Consider the following 25,315-nt stretch of genomic DNA (forward strand, 5'->3'; position numbering starts at 1 on the left):
CGCCTCCTCCAGGAAGGAGGAGGGGCCCTTCCGGTTAATCAGAGTCCAGGTTCTTCATGGGGCTGTGCTTTGCTCACGGCTGGGTTACTGTACCCTCAGTTAAAAGCCCAGGTTTCAGATCCTGTGGCTTTCCTGTTGCTGGCTTAGCTGGCCCTGGGCCTGGCTGGGTGGCCCGACGTCCTCACTTGCTCAGTCATCTTGTTTTTCCACTTCTGCCACTCCTGCGTATCCCCACTGCTCACCACCCCCCCCCAAACACACACACACACCCACCCCCCCCACCCCCCCCCCGCTGGCCCTCAGCTTTGTTAGAGACCTGCTGTGGGTCTGAGATTGTCCAGACTTGTTCTTTGCATTTCACTCTGCGATTATTTCTTAGGTTCAGCAGCTTTGAGATCTCGGGGGTGGGAGGTGGGTAGGGCGGGTGGCGGGGCTGGACTTGGGTGCTGGGTGGCCATGTAAAGGTACCCAGTCTGCCCTGCTCATCTCTCAGGGGTTCCGTGTGGAGGATGAGCTGGGCTTCAGGCCCAGGTTTCCTGTGCCAGGGGGAGGTATGTGTGGGGGGAGCGGGGCGAGCTGCTCCTTGGGTGGGGTTGCTGGGCCCACACGAGGAAGCCTGGGAGGAGAGGTCAGCCTGGAGGGGCCGGTGTGGAGAGAGGCGGAGGTGACACAGGATCACTTCCGGGGCATCTGCTTCTGTGCTGGGCACCCGCCTCTCCGTTAGGGATGCTAGGAATCTATATGAACATCTCCATTTACTGGAAAGACAACACTCACAGAGATTCATGCTCTCTATCTCTGGCCGCACAATACTAGTTAGCAGTAGAGCCAGGATTCAAGGCTAGGTCTGCCTGTCTTCACAGCCCAGGAATATTGAAGGAGGTTTGGGGAAACCACCCAAGTTTATCAATTTTCAGTTCTGATTGTTTTGCTCGGGCGAGACATGCCGTCTCCATGCCTCCCCTAAACATTGATTGTAACTCTGCTGGGGCCGAGCCCGGGAGCCCGAGGGCCGGCTCTCTGTTGCCATGGCAGCTGCTCCTCCTCAAGGCCACCTCCGCACACCTTCTCCCCCTTCCTGCAGTGGTGCTTTGACTTCGAGCCTTCTCCGACTGCGCTGCATATGAGGTCCAAGATCCTTGGTCCTGCCTCGTTCATTACTCAGGGGCAGGGGGCAGCCGTGTCTCAGGCTGGCTTATTCCATCCACCCCGAGTGCTTGCGAAGCTATAACGTGAGCCCCAGGAGTGGATTACTGCCCAGTGGAAGCCTGTGTCACAGGGCACTTTTCTGCTTTCTTTGGCTTTAGCAGTAGTGCAGTTGAGTTGGAAGAGCACAGAGCTTGGAGTCAGACTGACTTGGGTTTGAATTTCGGTACCGGAACTTACTTGTTATAAAGCTCTGTGAAAGTCTCTCAATCTGCACAAGCCCTAGTCTCCTCTTTGTAAACACAGGACTAATAATACTTACTGTGTAGGCAGTCTTCAGGGTTAGAGATGTTTTATGAAGAAATAAATGCCTTGGCCTTGATAAATAGTATCTGTTACCAATGTTTGTGCTCATTGATGCTCTGACTTTCCTTGAGCTCCTGATATGTGCTGAGGGTGCTGTACCCTGAAAAACAGATGCAACATTTCTGTGGACTCACGGGGGCCCTTTAGTGGCAGTCAGTTAAGAACCCCTCAATCTGGAGGTGTGACAAAACTGTCCTTTGTGGGATCCCGGAACAGGTGGGTCATTTTCGTGTGGTCAGCTCTTTGAGGGAGAACAGCAACAGCATATTAGTAGCTTTTATCACTTAAAACAGGTGAGAAGTTGTTAACCTAGGTAGCTGAATTTAAAAAAAAGAGCTAGAGAATGGAATAAATGATCGCCGGACATATACACAGAAATGTGACCAGATATCCAAATGCGGGTCTGATAAGTGTTTTACAAGCGGGGAGCGGATCTGGGAAATGGTGTAAGTGAGCCTGTGATCGCTATGCACGTGAGCAGTGTGTTCTTTCTACCTAGCCATAAACATACATATTCTAAAATGAAAAAAACTAGATAGGGTCTTTCTAGGAAGGCAGGCAAGTTTATTGTGAATTTAAAGATGTACCTCAGTGGCTTAACAGAAGATTTTATGGTCCCTTTCTCAGCAGTTTTCAGGGGGACGTTTCTTTGAAAGCAAATGTCAGATGACCATTTGAGTGGGTTGGAATCATGGCATTAGTGCTGATACCGAAGAAATCCCAACCCTCGTCCTTGTGTGGAAGTGAACTGAGAGGCTTGGAGTCAGATAGGTGCTGTCCCGTAGTGACTGTGGAGTGAGTTGCTTTAATGGACTGGTTTGCTCATTAATAAAATGGGAAGAATCCCATCTGCTTCATTCATTTATTTAGTCATCCAGCAGATACTTAATGAGCGCTGTTTTGGTTCTCTGTTGCTCCGTAACAAATTATCCCTAAACTTGGTGTCTTAAGACATCATCATTTGATCCTATTTCGTGGTTTTGTGGGTTGAGGGTTTGGGCGGGGCTTACGGGGTGATTTTCTGCTCTCCACGGCCCAGGTCCCCCGTGGCATCTAGCTGGTGGACGGGCTGGCCTGGAGGGTCCCCGACGCTTCATTCACACCCCTGCTGCCTTCTTGGAGGATGGCCGGAAAGCTGAGCCGCTGGGATTGTCAACTGGACTAACTGTGTGTGGCTCCGCAGCGTGGCAGCATGAAGGCAGTCACGCGTTTGGGATGGTGATTCATAATTCCGAGAGGCTCGAGGTGGAAGCTGCCAGTCTCTTAAAGCCTTAAAGCCTGGACCCGGAACCTGGCTTAGTGTGACTTCTGCCATGTTCCTCTGGTCCTGCTAGTCACCCCGCGTCCCAGACTTAATAGGAGGCGACAGACTCCGCACCTTTCGGGGAAGGTGTGGAGAGATGAACACTAGCCCAGCGTCAGCCAGCCTCCCTGCCCCCCTCTCACGGCCTCTCTTGCTCTGTAAACAGCGGCATTGCTGACCTTGGCTGCACTGCGCCTGCGTGCCCACTTGGCCACGGGCCGCCTTTGTCCTGTCGTGGTGTATCCGTAGTCTTTGAAGACTCCTGGCTGCTGCCGCCTGGAGAGAACAAACATGTCTGCAGTCCCTGTGGATCCTGAGTCTTCCAGCTTTCCCAGGCGCGCCTTATCTGCCCTGGGTTCAGTGAGCCGTGCAAGCGGCAAGACAGAGGTCAAAGAATTTACGGCTGTCTTAAATCTGCCACGGTGCCATTCTAGGTGCTGGAGATACAACAGGAAACAACATATACAGAGATTCCTGCCCTCATGGAGCTTACGTTCTGGTGCAGGAGACTGTAACAGAACATAAGCATAATTAAATGCTGTGTTAGCAGATACTATGAGGAAGAATCGAGAAAGGAAGAGATTTGGGGAGTGAGGCTGTGGTGGGACTCGTGGGGCTTATTTTAGGCAGGATGGGCTGGGAGACTGGAATAGAAGTGACATGTGAGCTCCGACTCGATGGAAGTAGGGGAGCAGCCTCGGGGGATTCTCCAGACAGAGAGAGGTGCAAGCAGACGAGTCTTGGGCTGGGAATTTAGGTGGTATGTAAGAGAGACGGCAAGAAAGCCGGGGCTGCCGGGACAGAACAGTAAGGGGGGAGCAGGAGGAGAGGAGGTCAGAGAGGCAACAGAGACGTGGAGGCCGCCGTGGGTTGTGCAGGTCACGTGGGTTCCTGGGACTCCACACGCTGTAGCTTTTCTTACCAGTGGAACCAGCTGTGGCTGGTCCCGGACGTGGGCGGTTCCGGGGCCCCCTCGCGCTCCGGCTCACCAGCCAGGGCTCCCCCCGCCCCTGCCCCGTGCACCTTCTCACCCTGATTGGGACAGCTCGCTGAGCACGCAGGACGGCAGGTGACCACGAAGCAGTCGTCATCCGCCTGCGCTCTGGCAGCAGCAGTAAGTCACATGGACTTTGCCTGGTGGCCTGTCTGGTGTCTGTGAGCGTGTAAGTGTGTGTGTGCGCACGCTTGTGTGTGCGCTCTGTGGGCGATTCTTTTTTAGGTTTTTCGTTGGAGGACGCCTGCTTTGCAGTGCTCCGTTGATTTCCGCTGCACAGCGTGAGCCAGCCACCAGTGCACATACATCCTCGCTCCCGAGACTCCCTCCACCCACCCGACCTCAGCTTGCCTTTCCCCTGGATTCGGAGCTCGAGAGCCGAGTTGTAAGCTCAGGCGCCACATGCTGTGGACCTCGCTCTTTTTTGTCTTTTTTTTTTTTTAATATTCACTGGACATTATACTCTTAAACTTCTCAATTTTTGAGATTTTTTTTTCTTCATGTATCATTGTGTGCTCTTTGTAGCTTGTGATGTAGTGGAATAAAGTAAAATGGGAAAAAAAGCCAAAGTTAAAATTGTCTAAAAATTGTGACTCCAGAAATGTCTGCAGTGGGGAAACAGTTTAATTTGTTGGCACAACTATTGTGGGAGAATGTTTTTCTTTAACTTTATAATTCTGTTACTGTTGCTTTAGTATTATTTGTACAATAGAAATCTTCTTTCTCTAGAGTTGAATTTCTGTTTACATCTATAATCCATGATAGGTTCTTGGCCTGCTTGTTTTGGATTAAAGGTTCAGGACAACCTTGTCATCTGTGTGCCTAAGGAAAAAAAAATTAACATTTAATTTTTAAAGTGGTTTCTGTTTTTAAAAAATGTTACTTTAAAAGTGTTTACTTTATCCCCCATTATGAATGTAGTCTATACTTAGTATAAAACATTTTAAAAATTGAGAAAAAATAATTTAAAAAAATCATCTATAATCATGCATTTTGGTATGTCTTTTGGGTTTTTAAACATTGCTTTAACAAAGGTACTTATTAAAGAAAAGCTCAAATACACAGAAGAGGAGCGAGAATAGTACACTGATCCTCTGGTGCTTGTCGCTCAGCTCAGCGCTCATGAACTCTTAGCCAACCTTCCTTTATCTGTGCCTTCCTCCCATCTCCCTCTCTTTTTCAATACTCAAGTGTTTTAAGCAATTCCCAGGCATATTCTTTCATCAGATTTTCAGTATTTTTTTTTCCAAAAACAAAACCAAAAATATTTTCACTTCAAAAAGTTTAATTCTTAATAGTATCAAATAGCCAATTAATGTTCAGATTTCCCTAATTTAAGAACTGTTTTAAACAGTTTGTTCAAATCATGATCAAGACATTGCATTGATAAGTCTCCCCTTTAAAGGTTTTATTTTGGGATAATTTTAGATGTAGAGGACAGATGTGAAATAGTATTAATCGCAGCGTTCCTGTATATCCTTTGTCTGCTTCCCCAGTGTTAATGTTCTCCATGACTGTAGGACTGTCATCAGAACCAGGACATAAACACTGATGCAAGCCTGTTACGTGCAGCTTGCGTTTGAATGTTGCCAGTTCTCACTAACGCCCCCTTTCTGGTCCAGGATCCACGTTCCCCTTAATTATCTCCTCTTCCTTGTCTCATCTAATCTAGGACAGTTGCTCAGCCGTTGTCCTCTGTGACCTCGACTCCTTTGAAGAGCACCGATCAGGTATTTTGTTACTGTCCTTCAGTCTGGGCCTGTTCGACGTTTCTGTCATGAACAGGTTGAGGTTACATGTTTTTGGTCAGAATAGCACAGATGAGCCAGGTGCGTGATGTCAGTTTGTTCTGGTGAGGTTAGCGGTGGTCCCTTGGCTACGGTGGGGGTCTCCTGGATTTCTCCACAGTCATGTTACTGTTCTCCATTTGTGATAGTATTTTGGGGGAAATGCTTTGAGACTGTGTAAGGGTCTTGTTTTTAATCATACTTTTAAGAATCTTACTGATGATTCGTACCGACAACAGTTACTACCCTGGTGTTTGCTTACTGGTGATTTTCCATCATTCCTTCTGCACTTATTAGCTGTAATTCTCCTGTAAGAAGCTGCTGTCCCTTCTGCAGTTTTTTATTATTCAGCTGTTTATACTCGTTTGAACTTATTCTATAGGTTGATAAGCCATTATTATCACGATTTCTTTTCTTGTTCAGATTGACTCAGGTTTGGCTTTGAGGAACTCCTTCAGATTGATTCCTGTGTCTTTAACATTTCCTGAACACTTTCACACTTGTTAGGGTCACAAGATGTCCTGGACTCTTGTATTCTCCAGTTCTGGAATCAACTTCTTTCTTTAAGGATCTCTGGTTTCTTTTATTCGAGAATTGTATTTAGGAACCAAGGTCTGAATGACGGGTGTCATCATTACTACTAGGCCTTGGCGGTAGACAGTTTGAAATGTATGTTCACATGTATTTCTATATGCATACTAAATATATACAGGCATATACTTATCTGTATTTACTTCTGTTCATACAGAAGTCCATGGGGTCACAGAGTCGGACATGACAGAAGTGACTTAGCGCTCACCCACACAAAATGTATACCCACATAAACACCCGTCTTTACTTCTGTGGCCAGTGCTGCGTGTGAGCGAGTGTGTGTGTGAATAAAGGAAGGGAAGTTCGAATGAACTCAGAATCTGTAGAATCGGTATGAATTGTGAATTCACACTGGCTTTTCCTAACTTTCCTAATTATTATTTATTCTACAAGTTCTCTCCTTTTTCTTTGTAATTTATTTGTTGAATAAGTTGGGTCATTTGTCCTTTGTTTCCACATTTTAGATTTTGTTGATTGTATTCTTGTAATGTCATTCAACTTGTTTCTCTGCTGACTTTATTTCGAGTAAATTGCTAGTTAGATAAGGTGCATGATCAAATTCAGGTTTAACTTTTTGGCAAGATTACATCATAGGTGGTCTAACAGCAGGTACATAGTACTTGATAGTCCCTGTTTTTGTGATTTACTAGCCATTGATAATTGCAAAATGATAATTTAGTTTCATCAATCCTTCTTTTATGTAATAACTATATACTTCTATTAAGAAAAGCTTGTTTTTCATATCTATTTAGTTACTCTGGGGTGTAGTTCATCCAGAAAAGACAAAATAAGAGTTCCCTGGAATCTTCCAAAGGTGACTGTGTTCGTTTCTCACTGCTGCTGTAACAAATCACCACAAACTGGGCTGCTTAGAAGCACAAACTTATCCTGTGCTTCTGGAAGTCAGAAGTTTGAAGTGGGTCTTACCGTGGCAGGGCTGTACTCTTCCTAAAGGCTTTAGGAGAAAATCTGCTTCCTCGTCTTTTCCAGCTTCTAGAGGCTGTCTGCATTTCCTGACCCGTGACTCCCATCCATCTTCAAAGCCAGAGATGACTGGGGGGATCTCTTTTGTGCTTCCCTTTCTCACTTTGAAGGATCTTTGTGATTATATCGGGGCCATCTGAATAACCTCTCTGTTTTAAGGTCAGCTGATGAGCAACCTCAGTTCCATTGGCAACTTTTTGCCGTGTAATTTGCATAGTCAGAGATTCTGGGGATTAGGATCTGAACATCTTGGCGGGGGAGGCCATTATTCTGCCTGTCACAGTGACCAAACGGTTTTTGTGTTTTTTTAATCATCATGAACTCATGATTTTTTAAAAAAAACATTTTTGACATTTTAATTCATTGTCACTATCTTTGATATCCTAATTGTCCTATCTTTTGACAGTGAAAAACTTATTCAAGTTGATTCTTGACTTCTTTGGACGTGAACGTGTAGTCTTTGATAGAGTCTTTCTTTCTGACATGATGAGATGTCTGAGCTCGTATTATATACTCCTGCCCCAGGTCTGGAATCATCCCTTTCTATAAGGCACACTCTACTGTGACTTAGTCCCCTGGAGGGCTTATTAAGGGCTTCCCAGGTGGCTCAGTGATAAAGAATCCGCCTGCAAATGAGGGAGACACAGGAGATGTGGGTTCGATCCCTGGGTGAGGAAGATCCCCTGGAGAAGGAAGTGGCAACCCACTCCAGTATTTTTGCCTGGAGAATCCCATGGACAGAGGAGCCGGTGGGCTACAGCCCATGGGGTCGCAAAAGGTCAGATGTGACTTGGCGGCTGGGCACGCACGCACGGAGGGCTCACTGAAACAGATGTTGGCCCTCCCTCGCTCCAGAGTTTCTGATGGAACTGGTGTGGTTGGGGCCCAGTGGTTGGTGGTGCTGATAACGCTGTTCTGGGGACTACACTTTGAGAACCACTGTTTTAAAGGATGATGGAAGTTTTTTTGTTTTTGTTTTTGGTGAGCGATGGTATTTAGTGACTATAGCCTGCATGCTAGGGAGGGTATTAATTCTTGGTTTTTTCAGTGAAAGGAAAGAAATAATTGAATGTAAGTTCCTATTCATATTTCCAATTCAAATTTAGAATTATAGGTTTTAACTTATTTTATACTTGTGTTTGTTTTCTGAGGCTTGGTTCTTATGATCACAGTAATTACTTATTTAATAAATATGCATGTATTTATACACATGCAGTTTCAGAATAGCAATACAAATATTATTTCCTGCAACATGATTACTAAAAACAGTTGAGGGTTTTTGCAGCAGTTCCTTTGTCATTGGAAGAAAGTTCCCCCTAGGGGTGTAGAGATTATTCGACTTTTTCGTTATTGAAATCATTCCTCTCTGTTTGGTTAGCCAGTCAGCTTGATGCACAGTTAAATTCTTTTCCTGTGTCTTATGCTTTTAGTTTTAGAAGATTCTCATTTAATTTTAAAATACTTACCTAAACACTTTTGTGGTTTCATTGTCACATGAGTAAAACGAATCTGCCCTTTCCTCTGTCTTGCTCTCTCCTTTTCCTTGTGGCAGCCGTCACTTGTGATTAAATAAGTGGCAGGGTGCTGTGCATACTGTTTTCTCTTGGGGTCCACACCACCCTCCCCCCCGCACCCCCACCTGAGCAATATATTCGAAAGATTGCTTGAGGGGGGGACATTGATAGAGTCCTCCTCCTTTCCCTTTAGCTTCTGAGTGCCCCGCCGCAGGGAGGCACCAGAGAGGACTCCCCTGCTTCAGACATTTGCTCTTAGGGTCAGTGCTTCAGTATTACATATAGTACGTATTTTGAGATAGTTAAAATTCACACTGTGTACTGTTTGATTTCTGTGTTTTCCTGAACGTTATAACTTGAGCATTTTCCATGTATTGTAAATGTCATTTAAGACAGTTTATTTTTATGATTGTGAAAGTAATACAGACTTAGAGGTTTTAAGAAGCTCAGGAAGATAAACAGCCATACAAAGTTGCCCGTAATCCTTCTACTTAGGGATACTGTTATTATTTTGATGTGTTTCCTCAGAGCCTTAAAACTATTTTATGTAAGCACTTAGAAGACAATCAACATCATATTACATGGTATCCTGCTTTGTTTTTACTCTTAATTGTGATGTTTTCATACTATGTGCTTTTTTAAAAAAATTATTCTTAATTGGAGGATAATTACCTTCCAATATTGTGATGGTTTCTGTCATACATCAGCATGAATCAACCCGAGGTATGACATATCCTGTCCCTCTTGAACCGCCCTCCCATCTGCCTCCTCATCCCACCCCACTAGGTGGTCACACGGCACCAGCTCTGGGTTCCCTGCATCATAGAGCAAATTCCCACTGCCTGTCTCTCTTACATATGGTAATGTTTATGTTTCCATACCACCATATGCTTTTTATAATTCTGTATTGTTAGACATTTAGTTTCTTTGCAGTTGTTTCAGTATTGTAGATAATTTTGTGACAAATGTGTGCACATGAAGCTTTCCCCAAATTTCAGATTATTTTTAAAGTTGGTTTTCCTAAGACTTTAAACAAGGAGGAAGCTCATGTCTGTTAACTAGATCTATTTGGCTTGCTTTCTTACAGCAATAAGGTAAACAGGTAAAAGATTGTTACCTTGAAACTTGTCAAGCAACTTCCAGTTTTTCTTTTTCTTCTGGTAGGACCTTAGAAATGAAGTTGAGAAATTACGCAATGAAATGAATGAAAGAGAGAAAGCAGTGGAGAATTGTTACAAGAGTCTGTTGAATGAAAGCAATAAAAAATTGCAGAGTCAAGAGCAAGTGATCAGAAGTCTCAGAGAAAGCGCCGCTCAGAAGGACTTGTTGCTTCAGGTACCACAACATTTTCCTTTTTGTATTTCCTTTTTTTTATTTCAGCATAGTTTTCTTTGTTGTTGTTACTGTTTTCTAAAAACTTTTTCAAAGATGCTTATAAAAAGGTGAGTCTGGCAAAAAGAGGGTGGTCTTCACTGCTATATATCAGAGCACTTTGGAGCTTTCTTTGCGCCATTTGGACCCCAGCCACCATGGAGGTAAGTTTGGAAAAAAGAAGAGCTCCAAGAAGAGAAGGGACTTATCTTGGGTCACATGACTAGTATTAAAAATTCATTTGGGTTTTTCCATAAGTTCCTTTGGAAAAACTTGGATGAACTTTTTGGCCAGTCCAGTGCATGGCAAGGCCTGATTCATGTCGGCCTGCCTGCGTCTCTTGCGGTCCTGGCTTTTCACTGTTCCGTGGTCTCTCTCCTCGGTACTTTTCCTCTGTCTGTTCCTTTCTGTCTTGGAGTGTCCTTCTCATTTGATGGTACAGGGGATTTTTGATTCAGCTCCGAATTACGGGTAGCAATGCTGGAGGGAACAGGGGTGTTTCACACCACTTCCTCTTGAAGCCTCACTGCCATCAGTGAAGGGTGAGAAGGTCTAAACGCCCAAGACCAGGAACATGGGAGTGGTGGAAAGCAACCCAGATGGGAAGGTTGCTGTCTGGGGAGGTGGATGGGCAAATGGTAACTGTTGGTTTGCTTAAAAGTTTCTGGGCGTTTTTCCCACAACTTCCTCCCCTCTGCTTCATGTCTTGGGGATGGAAAGCCAAGCAGGAAGAAGCTGATTAATCCACAGAACCCGGAAGGGCTCAGCGGGCGGTCAGGCTGCCTTTCTTGGCAGGAGATGTGGCTGGGATGCTGGGCAGCTAGGGGACCTCATGGTCACCAGCAGTGTGTGGGAAGTTTGCTCTGTGGAGACCGTGACCAGAGAAGGTCTCGATCCATCTCGAAGAATGTGCACGTTTGGAGGTAAATTAACACTAAATGTCAACACATAGTTTAGTTTTGTGAACTAAGTAAACAGAGCAAAGCCATGGTTGCTAATTCCAAGAAACGCAGAAAGCTGAGCATGAGCGCAGATGTCCCTGTGTGAGGCTGGGCTGTGGGCAGGACGCGTGTGGCCGTGTCTCCCCCGCCCTCTGGGCGGCGCCCCCTGCTGGCCAGAGGGCAGGTGCGCAGTGACTGCCCCCGTCCCTGTCTGCACCGGCTGGGTGCTGCTCGCTCGCTCCTAACAGTGCCTGAATGGATTTGTAACTGCCTAATGTTGGGGGCTGATGGGAATTAATTAGATGATATCTGGGTATTGTGAAAAAAGTACGTCTTCCCTTAAAGAGTTTGGGACCACCTCTTAGTATTTATTTTCTTGATGAAAACTCGTGTGATTTGTTTGTTTCCTTAGAAATTCAACGAAAGCGATTTGGAGGCAGTGCAGCGGAACTGTGGCTTTGTGACGGCGGAGGGTCTCGACTTCGGGAGCGAAGACTTAATAACAGAGAAGCGCTCTTCTCAGTCACCAGGCAGCAAAAGCACCTTCTCAGAGGTGAGCTCTCTGAAACTGGACATTCACATGCAAATTCGTATTCTTCCCTGACACATGTTTGTTGCCTCCTGATCCAGAGATCCTCCCAGGCCTCCTTGCTGATAATTGAGCTGACAGCAGGTAGGAGGAGGGCTTCTGTGTCTTTCCTCCTGACAGACTAGTATCCTTCAGCCAAGTATTAGTATTTGCACCTCGCAGGAAACCTAGAAACCGCAGCTCGTTAGAAGACAAGCCTCGTATTTGCCTCCTAGGGTCCACTTCTCAAGAACTGTGTAATCTCGAGGTAAGAACATTTTCCAGCTGACGTGCACACCAACGGTGGCCCAGCAGGCCCCTCCTGATCTGGCCCCAGGCTCGCTTTCTCTCCTTTTCCCTCGCTGTCCGCCATCTCTGACAACAGCTCACCTCCTGCAGACGCGCGGAGGCACCGTGTTTGCCCCGGCCCGCGCCCTCTGGGTACCACCTTGTCAGCCTGGGCTGCCTCGGCCTTCCCTGCTGGCCTGGCGCCTCGCCTGCACACGCTCGGGCTGCCGCTGAGCCTCGCGGCTCGGGGGCTCCTCCCCGGCCTGCTGAGAGCTGCGTCTCTGCATCCTCCCGTCCACCGCACTTAGTCCTTGGTTGAGTGATGGGAGGCAGTCCCCCCAGGGGAAGAGAACTGCGTCCGTGTCTGAATCCCAGCGCCTGCCTCGTGCCTGGCCCCTTGGATGTTTGTTGAGTGAATGACTGATGGTGGGTTTGTGGAGATGCATACAGAGTGTTCTTACCTGAAGCTTGCCTGTAATACGACGAGGGAGCCAGAGATGGGAAAGGAAAGGAGTTTACTGTAAGCCAAGTTTTTTTTTTTAAGCTTGCCTTTGCTTAAGTTCAGGCATTCAGAAAACAAGGAATTCGTACACAGACTCGTTCTCTGATAAATGACTCTGACTGTGACTTGTGGTTTTTGTGAAGGATGAGTATTACAGTGACAGCTGGTGTAGCCTGGGCACACCATCGGAAGGGACTTGGGTGCTCGGGCTGGAGTGGCTGCTGGAGGCCTGCTGTGGTTGCTGCGTCTTGGGGAGGGTGGGGAGGCTGGGGGGACTCTGGCACTCGGGCTGGAGTGGCTGCTGGAGGCCTGCTGTGGTTGCTGCGTCTTGGGTAGGGTGGGGAGGCTGGAGGACTCGGGGACTCGGGCTGGAGTGGCTGCTGGAGGCCTGCTGTGGTTGCTGCGTCTTGGGGAGGGTGGGGAGGCCGGAGGACTCGGGGACTCGGGCTGGAGTGGCTGCTGGAGGCCTGCTGTGGTTGCTGCGTCTTGGGGAGGGTGGGGAGGCTGGGGGGACTCGGGGACTCGGGCTGGAGTGGGCTGCTGGAGGCCTGCCGTGGTTGCTGCGTCTTGGGGAGGGTGGGGAGGCTGGGTGCACCCCAGGGGCTGTTTCATAACTGGTGCAGAGGTAGGCTCAGTGTGTTGGCTCCAGTTCTGGCCGCTGCACTGCGTGTCCACCCAGTGTTGGCCCCGGTCTTGGGGGGCACCGTTGCTGGGCCCTGGGAGCTCTTTCTTCGCTCTGAGCACTCGTGAATTTAATTCGCCATTTCTTGAATGAGAGTGTCAGCGTGGACTTGGCCTAGTCCTGGGCCAGCCGTCTGGAGGCCTGGGTTCCTCTCTCGGCTCTGTCTTCCCTTGAGTGGCCCTGGGCAGGTACGGGAGCTGATCTCAGAGGGCTGGTGTGTGACTCTGAGTGGCTCACTGTTCCTCGACACTGACCACAGTTAACAGGATATTAAGATGCACAGTCACCCATAACCAGGCACAGTTTGGAGTCTTTTAAACTTTAAGAACGTTGGAGTGTAGTTAATGTTCCCTCGTGCTGGTCTCAGGTGTCCGGCAAAGTGACTCAGCGCCACATGTGTGTGCATGTACATGTCTGTTTACACTTTTGTTTGATTTTTTTTGTCTGCACTGGGTCTCTTGCTGTCTGCGGGCTTCCTCTAGCTGTGGCGAATGGGGGCTCCTCCCCAGTGGGGGCGCAGGGGCTCCTCTCATCCTGGCTGGTGGGCTCCGGAGCGCAGGCTCAGCAGAGGGGCACACAGGCCTAGCAGCTCTGGTCTTTCCAGACCAGGAGTTGAACCCATGTCCCCTACATTGGCAGGCAGATTCTTAACCACTGAGCCATTATGGAAATTCCTATATATTATTCTGTCTGAGATTCTTTTTCAGTATAGGTTATTACAAGATATGAAACCTGGTTCCCTGTGTATACAGCAGGTCCTTGTTTATCTGTTTTGTATGTAGTGGAGTGTGTCTGTTAATCCCAGACCCCAGCTCATCTTCTCCCCACTGCCCCTTTGGTAGCCACGGCTTTATTTTTCTATGTTTGTGAGTCTATTTCTGTTGCTTAAATAAGTTCATTTGTATTGTTTTTTTTTTAAGACTCCACACATGACTTTTATCATATGACATTTGTCTCTGACTTGCTTCACTTAGCATGATGTCTAGGTCCACCCTGTTGCTGCAGATGGCATCATTTCCTTCTTTTTATGGCTGAGTAATATTCTGTTACATGTGTATATAGAGCTACATACATACACACACGCATATATACAGTTACACACACATACAGCTACATACATGCACACACACATAGACAGCTACGTACACACACACACACGCACACATCTGGTCACCCCTCAGCTGTTGGACATCCGGCTTGTCTCCACGTTCCGGCTGCTGTGAGTTTTGCTGCTGGGAACGCTGGGGTGCGTGCATCCTTTCAGGTTAAACTTTTCTCTGGATATCTGTCCAGGAGTGGGACTGCTGGATCGCATGGCAGCTCTGTTTTTGGTATTTTAAGGCATCTCCATACCTTTCTCCCCACTGCCTGCACCAATTTTATACTCCCACTAACAGCATGGGAGGCTTTTTTTTCTCCACACTCTCTCCAGCATTTATTATCTGTAGACTTTGTAATGGTGGCCATTGGTTTGAGGTCATACCTTATTGTAGTTTTGACTTGCATTTTTCTAATAATTAGTGATATTGAGCATTCTTTCATGAGGCACAGTTTGTTTTGAGATAAGATAGCAGCCCATCAGGTTTTTTAGATGGACAGATCATCACTAATTTGAATATATTTAGTTAAACTTTACTATTTTGAATCATATTTTAGACATGTAAAAAGTGGTGTAAATGTTGAACAAAATGTTTCTAAATTTATTGAACAAGTTGAGTGTTTTAAAATTTCACGTCTCTAGTTTGATCATCTATATCACATTGTTTTCAATCTTTTGTGCTAATGTTTTCTGTACTTCTTAGAACCACAAGTATAAAGTCATCCCATGGGCATTTCAGTTATATTTTAGATCCTGGTGATGTTTAAATGACTGCAAAAATACATATTTTAGCAAAGGTTTTAATTCTGTTCTGCAAGAGTAATTGCAAATTGAGGATAAAAGATTATAAATGATCATTTAGGAATTGGAAATTTCTAGGTGTCAGTTTAAGAAATCCCAGCTGTTGCAGCCTACAGTATTTTTCCTCCTGAGAAAGGTGTTCTTTTCAGATTGTAATTCTTTCTTTGTAGACAACATGGATTTTTTTTTTTCCTGCTCTGCCCTTGGCTGTTTTGTGTTGATTTTAGAGTTTATTCTCTACCCATTTCTATGAAGAACTTGAAGCTGTCATGATGTCTCCACTGACTCTGGGCAGTCTGTTTTCCTTCTAATCATGTGTGATCCCGAGAATTAATGCTGGATGGTCAGGGAATTGAAGGACAGAGAGTAAAACGCACTGGCCATGTTTAACTTGCTGCAGCCAGAGATTTATAGGTTGGCTATTGACATGGTTGGGACATCACCGCTCAATTTCCCTAGTAGTAAAATAAATGTCTTTGTCGCAGAGCTGTGACATGGCTCCTGAAATCGACCACCCTCCATCTCCCAGCCTGCTGAATTGCCCTGATTACCAAGAGTGAGCCATTAAGCCCACTCTTCACGTGTCTGCCGCCTCTCCAGACTGTGGTCTGGGCATTCCGTGTGTTTCCTCCAAGTCACTAAGGGAACTGGTGGAGCAGACAGTGCCTCGGCTTTGGGGTCGGCGTGTCAGTTCTGCTGCCTGTTAACTCTGTGACCTGGGGCTCCTCATCTCTGACCTCACCTTCCTAATCTGTAAAATGGGGCGTTGCCTGCCTGCCTCCTGCGATGATTAGGAACAATGTACGGTGTCAGTTAAGCTTCTTTTGATGGCAGAGGCTCTAGGATCCAAGGCTGAAGAGTGAGCAAAACAACAGTGAGAGGGAGTGTGTATGGGAACATCCTGGAGACGCACAGGTGCCAAGGGTCGTGGACTCCAGGGCTCTGTCTGGTATGGAGGGGCAGGGTAGAGGGTGGGGGGCAGGGGCTGGTTACTCCCGCTGAGGGGGGGCTCCTTGGGGCCCCCCTCTGGCCCCCCGGCCCTCTCCTTCTGTGCTGAGGAGATCCAGTGGTGTGTCAGCTCTGCCCAGGGAGCCAGATGACTTCACTCTAATCGGGCATGATTCAACGCAGGGGAATAGGTGATGGATGAAATGGGACCCAGACGGCTCCAAAGAGTTCATTTGTTTAACATGGGTGAGTGATTTGCTTTTAGGAAGACGCTGACTCACTCTGACTTCCGTTACGCAAATATCCACAGGGGTCTGTCCTCTTAAGACCCATACTGGTCCCTGCGTTCCCCTGGCACCTTTGAATGAGCGTTTCGGCGCCTGTGGCAGCACTCGGCCTGCGTGAAGTGCTGTGCCTGGCTCGGGTGACCCCTTGCCCCCGCAGGTCCGCAGGCCTGTGAGCACGCGGTTGGTCCGCGGGCTCTGGGTGAAGGTGAAGGTGAGCCGGGGTGCCTTGGGGCTGGGGGAAGGCCTCTGTAAGGTGCCGAGGAGGGTGTTCGTGGAGAGCGCTGGCTGCTGGAGCATGGTCTCCAAGGAGGAGGGGCTGTTCCCCCTGGGGAGCTCGGGGAGAGGTTTCCTGATGCTGTGGAGATGGAAGGGAAGGAAAGGGAGCGCGAGTGTGGCCAGCTGGCAGGTGGAGGGTGGGGGTGAGCTGAGCAGTGACCTGGGAACCGGGGGAAGGTTTGGGAAGGAGCGGAAGGGACCCAGCCGGGCCCCCAGGCCCCGCACCGCAGTGGGCGGTCTTCTGGGGCTTCCACCCAGGCTCAGGGTGGTCAGGGAAGGGCCCTCAGGGTTGGGATTCTTCCCCTGGGTGCGTCCATCCTACAGCTGCAATCTACCCCATCCACCCACCCAAGGTCCATATTTACTCATCTTTCTTCCTAGTCCTTCTTGGTTAATTATGTACCTAAGCACACATTCTGGCTGCCACTTAATAGCTGAGTGGACTCAAAGATGTTACCTGTCCTCTTCGAGAATCAGTTACTCACCTGCACAGTGGGAAGGCTGATACACCTCCTGGGGTGGTTGTCGCCATTAGAGATGACCTGTGTGGTGGACCTGGCCTAGGACGTGGCAGTGGTGACTATGACTGACGCTCATCAAGTGTTTACTCCGCGCTGGGCATCAGCGTGAGAATCTTGTATAGATTAGCTCAGCTCATCCGTTTCACACCCCTGTGAAGTATGTAGAATTATTTCCTCTGTTTATAGGTGAGAATATTGAAGTGCAGAGTTGTTGAGTGACTTGTTCAAGTTCACACAGCTAATAAAGTCACATGCTCTTAACCATCCCTGCCTCATGGAGGATGCTCAAGGTGTAGTAGGTTTTCTAATTTCCCTTGTCCGTGTTAGCTGAGGTCTTATGCGGCTGACAGTGACCGTGTCTCCCTCACCAGGCTCCCAGGGCTTTGCATCCACTGTGGGTCATTCATGGGTGGATTGAAGGGCTCAGGCCCTGGATCCCGGCCGCCTGGGTCCACACTCTGCCTCCCCGCCGTGACTCCAGGCCCCGGTTCCCGCATCACTAAAACGGGGAGAGTGGTAAGGCCTGAGCCCACTGGCTTGTGAGGATTACATGGGGAAATGCTGGAGAGCGCTGAGCACCATGGCTGACAGCCTCTTGGTCTGGATACCCTGGCGAGTTCCTCCAGGCGCTCCCTGGGGCCCTCTGCACACGGCGTGTGCGCCTGGGAGCTGGCGCTGGGACTGCGTGCGGAGGCAGTGGGCGCGCCTTGAGCCACTGACCTGTGACATGAGTTACAAAAGGGCCTGACGCTTCTAGCGGTGTGGGTGGCTGACTTCTCATGACCAAACAAGTGGGTTAGCATTTGAAACCTTTCATTGGCAGGATTGCCTGCCAAAAACAGGTGGTGTTTTTTTTTTTTGTTAAGGTCTGGAAGCATAGCAGCATTCTCCTAGGTCACAGGCTCCTAACCTTTTTGCCCTCTGCATCCCTTTGGTAATCTGCTGGAGCCAAGGCCTTCTTCCCTGGAAAAGTATTTATATGCAGAAAATATGTGCACAGGTTTATAAAGGAAACCGGTTATTTTGAAATTTGATTATCAAAATATAGAAAGTTGGCTGTAAGTATAAAAAACTGGTGCCGCTTTAGAGTGGTGAGCAGTGCCTGCGGTAGTTTTGAAGTGGCGATAAAAATAACTATTTTGAGAAGCCTGCAGCTTGCACAAAGTAACTGCTGCTTTTGCTGACCAAACCCGCGGAGAACACTGGCACTGTGCTGCTGGGGTTTGCGGCAGCAGCAGCGACCCTTCAGCCCCCAAGTGGAGAAAGCGCTGAATCTCAGCTCGAGGCTAGTGGCGACAAAGACGTGACTCCCCCTCCGTCGTGTCTGAGTGTTCATCAGGGTCAGGCGCGCTGAACTCCAGGCGACAGGCTGAGGCCATGTGAACACACGGACCGTCCGCAGCCCCCTCTCTGCGCAGACCAGGTGTCTTCCTGGCATCCAGGAGCACCTAGTCCGTGCCAGGGGTTTTGCACACGTTGACTTTCCTTCTTTGTTTTTACATTTTCCTCTTCCTTTGACGTGATTTCAGATTTACAAGCAAATTATGAGAATAAAGGGTTTCACCTGTCCTAAGCGGTCTGAGAGTAAGTTGTTCGTGTGGAGCCCGTCACCCCAAGAACGCGAGTCAGAGTGCTGTGAGAGGGACACGGTCCCGTGCGACGCCGCACGCCCGTCACGCCAGGGGCCGGGCAGGGGCCCTCAGCACCGCCGGCGTCTCAGCCGCTGGTCCGCGAGCGCCCTTCCTCGCCGCAGGAGCCCGTTCAGGATCACGTGTGACATTTCACAGTCCTTAGCTTCGGTCTCTTTGGCGTTCACGGCCCTGAGACTTGGGAAGTGTCCAGGCCAGGCCTCTGGTGGAGCATCCTTCCGGCGGGTCTGCCCGCCGCTTCCTGGTGACAGGATTCCGCCGAGGCCTCTCTGGCGGGGTGTCCCGGGAGCGAGGCCGTGTTCCCAGCGTGTGCTCTCCCACGGCACGTGGCTTAGATCTGTCCTGTTCGCGGCGCTGCTGCCTGGGGTGACTGTGAGGGTCGCGTCTGCCTGGCGTCTCGACTATGCAGTTCCTCTCTTCTCCTTTGTAATTAGTCTTTGAGGGGAGGTATTCTGAGTTAGGTAAACGCTCCGATCTTCAGCCTTTTGCCCATCAGTTTTAGTCACCTTTTATGGAGGCTGAACTGTTTATTACCATGGTGACTCTTCTAAGTGTATTATTCCTTCTGCGTTTATTAGTTGTTTTACTATAAAGAAAAGCCTGCTCTTCTTCTCGTGTGTTAATTTACTCACGGCCTTGTGAACACAAATCTCTGTTTTACTCAGTGGGTTGTATCTATTACTATCATTGTTTTGATGCTCAAATTGTCCCAGGTTTGGCCTTTTCAAACTGGCTTCTGTATCCTTTTGACAGTGCTCCATTATTTAAGCACTTCCTTGTTTTCTGATGTGGCAGAATGCTGTAGACATGGATTGTTTCTGACTTTTCTTGCGTCAGTACTTGAATTGGCCTTTTCCCCCGGGATCCTTGGGTCCTCCAGCACACAACTGAACTTTTATCTGCTCTGTAACTCCATAAAGTGGTGACTCTTTCCCACCATTTTATAGGTGGCTCTAGTAAGTAGCTTCTTGAGGCCCCAGAACTGGTAAGTGCCAGAGTCAAGATCTGAACTGTAAAAAAAAGCTTCACATTTGTGGAATTGATAAAATTACATACCCCTTCATAAACGAGGAGCCTGAATCTCACAGAGGTTTGCTAAGCCCGTTGGCTGAGGTCACATAGCTGGGAAGTGGCAGAGATCCGGCTCAGATCTCTTTGTCATGGGTCTGCTCATGGTGCCTGGAAAGCTGGCTCCCCTGACCGCTTCTATTTTAGTGTAAGTCACTTGTCCCTAATACTTGTCAGGGTTTGGTTGATGAATTTCTTTCCTCGGGAGCAAGAACATGTGTGGAAAGGCAGCCTTCGTGGTGCTGTGGAAATGACGGCTGCAGCGCTGAGGGGGCGGTTTCGCAGAGGACCGCCCGGCGGCCAGGTGCTCCTTCCGCAGCCGCCGTGTAGCGCGTCCACACGGCCGAGCCCCACTGCCGAGCCCCGCGGCCAAGCCCCGCGCTCCGCACGCCTCCGCCGGGGGTGCTGGGCGGCCGTTCCCCACTCCGCCTGCAGGTGGCGCTCTCTGACTGTGGCCTGATGCAGAGCCTGGCACCGCGGATCACCTTTGTTTGGATTTACATGCCAGAGCTGTCCACATATGTTTGCATAGTGTAAGGATGTGCTGTCTCAGAATTCTTCTCTTAATGTCAGATGCCCCTTGTCATTTTCAGGAAAAGCAACAATTAAGCTATGGAGAGCTGATTCAGGTCGTAAAGAAAGAACGGGACATCTATACACATCTGGTAAAATCTCTGCAGGACTCAGACAGGTAAGGGTTTCCATTTGGACATGACACGCATACAGAATGTGCACATATTTTGAATAAATGCTGGTAGTTTCTGAGGCAGCAAAGACTTCCCACTTTGCTTAGGAAGCTTAACATACTGGACAGTGATTGCCTTTTTAAATCAATATTCCTATTTCGGTATGATTTTTGGTAACAAATATAGGATCAAAGGGCTTCCCAGGCGGTGCTCCTGGCAGAGAACTCACCTGGCATTGCCGAGATGCACGAGACACGGGTTTCATCCCTGGGTCGGGAAGGTCCCCTGGAGAAGGAAATGGCAACCCACTCCAGTATTCTTGCCTGGGAAGTCCCATAGACAGAGGAGCCTGGTGGGCTGCAGTTCATAGGGTTGCAAAGAGTCGGACGTGACTGAAGCGACTTAGCACGCACATAGGATAAAAATATTAATACTAATTACTCAGGTTTTTACCAAACCTTATTATAGATACAGAAGGTGCCTCTGTGTATTATCTCTTGTAATCCTCACTGCCGCTCTGAGAGGTAAATGATATTACTGGCCCTGTTTTCTGTAAATAAGGCCATGGGGACTTGGAGAGGTGAGGTGGCCTGTCTGCAGTCTCGCAGGTGCTGAGTGATGGCAGCATGTCCCTGTCTTGGTGTGGCCTGTGTCCTCACAGGACTTCCGCGGCGGGGTGGCGCCATGTGGTGTGGCAAGGATGCTGACGGTCGGCTGGCAGCCTGGCTCTTGCCTGGGCCGGGTCCAGGCAGCTAACACCCCTGGGTCCCTCTGGGCCCAGCCCTGGGCTGGTTTCTGATTTCTCCTGTGCAGAGGGGACCTCTCTGCATGGTGGGATGGTGACTGGTGGAAGGGTACCGACGTCTGGGCTTCGTTTCACGGCTGCACAGAAGTGGATGGGGCAGGTGGGTACACCAATGGAGGACGATTGGGGTTGGCCCCGGCTGTCAGGGCAGGCTGCAGGTGGGTGGGAGGGGACTCATGACATCAGCTTGTCTTCATCTGTTTATGTCTCAAGTTTTTCGTCATAAAAGGTTGAAGAAACTCACCCTTCACCGCACCTTGTCTTCTGCCACCAGGGAAGCCCAAGAATATTGGAGTGGGCAGCCTGTGCCTTCTCCAGCGGATCTTCCCGACCCAGAAATTGAACCAGGGTCTCCTGCAGTGCAGGTGGATTCTTGACCAGCTGAGCTGTCATGTGTAGAGCCCTCGTTGTCCCCGGGGCTGGGCTCCCTGCCTCTGCCTTCAGTGGGCTTCTGCCCTCTGCTCTGCCCCCCACTCATCCTTGAGCGTTCGAGGACCCCCCCTTGTCGGGAGGCCTGCACGAGCCCCCAGGACAGGCGCCCCTCTGCTCTTCTGCGCTCACGACGGCCCTCCCCTCCCTCCGTCACCGCTCTGGTGAGGCCGGCCGCCTCTCCTGGCCATCAGCGTCTTCTGGGCCAGCGCCCTCTCTGCCGTCCACGTGTCCCAGTGCTTGTCACGGGCTGGCGCGCAGGAGGCCCTCGGGAGATATTCAGCGGATGAATTCCCTCTTTAAAGTGCCCCCCCCACCCCCAACTCTTCTATTTTGAGATAATGTTCAGGATTTTTAATCTGAAGTGAATTTTAAGGAAGATGAAAACATGACTGATGAAATTCTGGAGTCGGTCTCACTCTGAAAGGAAGCTTCTTTAGGAAGCCTCTGCTGCTCGTTGTTTTCACCAGGGGGCGGGGGTGAGTAGTCTGGGGACCTCAGATGGGGAATGGGCGAAACGGGCTTAATCGTGGAGCCAGCCCTGACTCTGGGCGCCCAGAGGCTCTGTGGGTGGAAATGGCTGCTCTCACCCTCCTCAGCATCACGGGTGGAGGCTCTGAGTTCTGCAGGCTCTTCTTTAATGAACAAAAACGTGTGTGGGACCAGGGCGGGCCAGGACCGCGGCTAACAGGGATGCTTAAAAGGTTTCCTGTCTGTCTTCAGAGTCGAAATGCATTCAGCAACTCTCAGATCCTGGATAAGTCACTTTTCACCCTGAGCCTCAAGATACGTATCAATATTTGTGCATTGAGATTGCCCTGCCTACAGACCTACCTGTTTACCTACCTCCCTGCCTACCTTAGAGGGTTGTTTAAAACATGATGATAATATGTGAAGTCCTAAGTCTGCCCGGCACAAAGGAAACACTCAATAAATGTTAACACTTTTAAAGACTAACAGCAATGTGAAAAGCCTCCATATGCCTCAGTATTGCATTGTGCATACACTCAGCTTGTAGGGGGCTTTGAGCCCGCAGGCCTTGCTGTAGCCGGAGGGCAGAACTGTGGGCTCAGCCCCGCTCCGGGCTGCCCACCCCCTGGACACTGGCAGTGAAAGGTGGGTGACTGGAGCTGGGTGATGGACTCGTAACTAACGTTGGTCAGCGCGGGCGGAGAGAGCAGCTGGCCACGGACAGCTCTGTGACGCATCCCTCACAGCGACCCCGCAGCCCCATGTCACGGAAATGGACGTGTGTGCTCTCGGAGGTGTGGAGGGCATTTCCCAAGCTCCTGCGCTTAGGAGTCTCAGAGCGCAGATCTCCAGCTCTTGAGCCGAGGCCCTTTCGGCAGAGCTCGCGTCTTGAGGACAGGGGCAGTCTGTATTGCCCGTGACTCAGACCGTCTCGTTCTCAGCACCATTGGGACTTGGGGCTGGATAAACTTGTCAAGGGCTTCCCAGGTGACTCAGCGGTAAAAGAATCCACCTGCAATGCAGGAGACGCGGGTTTGATCCCTGAGCTGGGGAGTCCCGTGGAGAAGGAAATGGCAGCCCACTGCTCTATTCTTGCCAGGGAAACCCCATGGACAGAGGAACCTGGTGGGCTACAGTCCACGGGGTCACAAAAGAATCGGATAAAACTCAGTGACTAAACAGAACAACAGCTGTTTGTCTCGAGAGGCGTCTTGGGCGTCGTAGCAGCGTTAGCGACATCTCTGGCTTTTGCCAACACGTGGCAGTGACCCCCTTCCCTGCCCCAATCCTGACAACCAGCAGTGTCTCCAGATACGGCCATGTGTGCCCTGGGGCTTTAAATCACCTCCAGATGAAATCATGGCTGGGACTCATGAGTCGCAGAAGCTTGGGCTCACACGGACCTGCTGTTCGGGAGTCATTAATTTACGTGGAAGAAAGGAAGTGATGTGTATCGAGCATCTTGAGTGTGTCAGGCACTGTGCTGAGCTCTTTCCCTTGTACCACCTCATTGAATCCTTGAAACACTTGAAGGAAAGGCACTGTCCCCACTTTACAGAGGAGGGCAGCAGGGCAGGCGGGCTAGCTGACCGCCGAGGTCCTGGAGCCTAGAGTGCTGGCGCCCTGGGAGCGGGCGTCCTCCGGCTCCTCCCTGGCTCCTCCCCGGAGGGAGGGAGGCGCAGGGCTGTCCTTTCTCTCTGAGTGAAGCTCCTTTTGTTCCACCGACTCCTCACACCTTGCAGGGATCCTGGAGTTGGGGAACCAGGAATGACAGACGCAGGAGCAGCAGCTGTGTACTTTTAACCCTGTCGGAAAGTGGAGGAAGGAGTGAAGCAGTCAGCTCTTCCCAGCTCTCATCGCAGAAGCCTCGCTGAAACAGTCTTTCCTTCTTTTTTTTCCCCTGGTTAAATGTGTCTGCAGCACGACTGCATCCAAGCGAGTGCTGTGCTGTGACACCTCTGTGGGGTTTTCCATCAGCCTTACAAATTGGTCATTACGATTGTCTTGAAGTGGGACCAGGCACAAGTTTCTGGGAGGGCCCCTTCCCTGGCAAGGATGCTGCCTCACAATGAGCTGTCTTCAAAGCAGCGAGCACAGAAGATTAGACATAATGGTTTATTTTCCTTCCTATAGATCTTGATTTCTTTGTGCAGTTCTGTGGATGGAGCTGGAGGGAATCGCTGGAGGAGAAGGGGGACTTGTCTGTGGCACTCGTGTCTTGGAGCCACATCTCCTTAGCATTTGGGGCTGTGGACCCCTCTAGAACAACCCAGTGAAAGCTGATGGGCCCTCTCCCTAAAAAAAGGAAAAATCCACACATTGATAAATTCTTTCCTATGTTTTCTAAGTGTTGATGCGCCTTCTCAGGGAACAAAACGTCATGTGTAAGACAGAGTGACGTGTGTCTTGTTGTTTGAAACAAGCGCTCTGATTGGGTGAGGCGTTTCGTTGTCTCAAACCACGTTTGTTGACTGTGACCCAGCAGTTGTGCTGCTGGAACGGTGTCTTCAGACGCTAACCCGGGTGAGAAGCAAGCCTCTCGGCGCAGAGATTTTGAGGGAAACAGTATGTATGTTACTCAGGTGTCTGCTGGAGTCCGTGTCCCTCCACGAGCTTGTGGAGCCGGTTCAGATCCCTGCCGCGTGCTCACCCACGGGCCCCCCCTGGAAGCTCACTGTCCAGTCCAGGAGCCACTAGCCGTGTGACTGCACACGTTTAAGTTAACACACTGGGCATCCGGTTCCTCAGGGCGTAGCCACCTTTCAGATGCTCAGCAGGCACGATCCTCTGGTGGGTACACCGTGTTCATGTGCAGATACAAGGCGTCCCGTCACTGGAGAGAACTCGGTGGGACGGGCCTCCCCCAGTCACCGTAGATTCTGGGAGCTGGGCTTTCCCAGGACCTCCTCTGGGTGCTGGGTTGCTGGTTTTATGCAAAGCCTCTGTGCCGATCAGCACCCTATTGTTATATTGTCCCACCCCTCAAACAGAAGTGCATTTGAGTCTCATCTGTGAGTGGCTAACCCGCCACTTCAGTCTCCTGTGGAGCCTTAAGTTCATCCTTCGCCCCCTCCTGTCGTCAGCTCTCGGTCTTCGCCTTCCCTTTTCTCGTCCCTCTCGCCCCTCACCCCTGACCTCCGGCGCCCCCTCTTTTCGCGGTGACACGCAGACATTCTAGAGCCTTCCTTCCATACCCAAGCCTGCGCAGGACAGTATTCCAAACCGAGAGACATTCTGA

The 25,315-nt window shown here is 49.6% G+C and overlaps 1 protein-coding gene across 5 annotated transcripts in view; it reads left to right on the top strand.

Annotated features, from left to right (window-relative positions):
- Positions 1-25,315, top strand: part of CDK5RAP2 (CDK5 regulatory subunit associated protein 2) — a 174,806-nt gene that overhangs the window by 71,366 nt on the left and 78,125 nt on the right. For all 5 annotated transcript variants that reach the window (XR_011484910.1, XM_020905641.2, XM_070459194.1 and 2 more), the window contains 3 exons: positions 9,850-10,020; positions 11,410-11,550; positions 20,280-20,377. Coding sequence is in view for 4 of the 5 variants with exons in the window: in XM_020905641.2 (XP_020761300.2) it covers positions 9,850-10,020; positions 11,410-11,550; positions 20,280-20,377 (410 nt within the window). In the remaining variant the exon portion in view is untranslated. The remainder of the gene's footprint in view (positions 1-9,849; positions 10,021-11,409; positions 11,551-20,279; positions 20,378-25,315) is intronic.

The sequence above is a fragment of the Odocoileus virginianus genome, chromosome 31 (assembly GCF_023699985.2).
Source record: "Odocoileus virginianus isolate 20LAN1187 ecotype Illinois chromosome 31, Ovbor_1.2, whole genome shotgun sequence".
NCBI classification, from domain to species: Eukaryota; Metazoa; Chordata; class Mammalia; order Artiodactyla; family Cervidae; genus Odocoileus; species Odocoileus virginianus.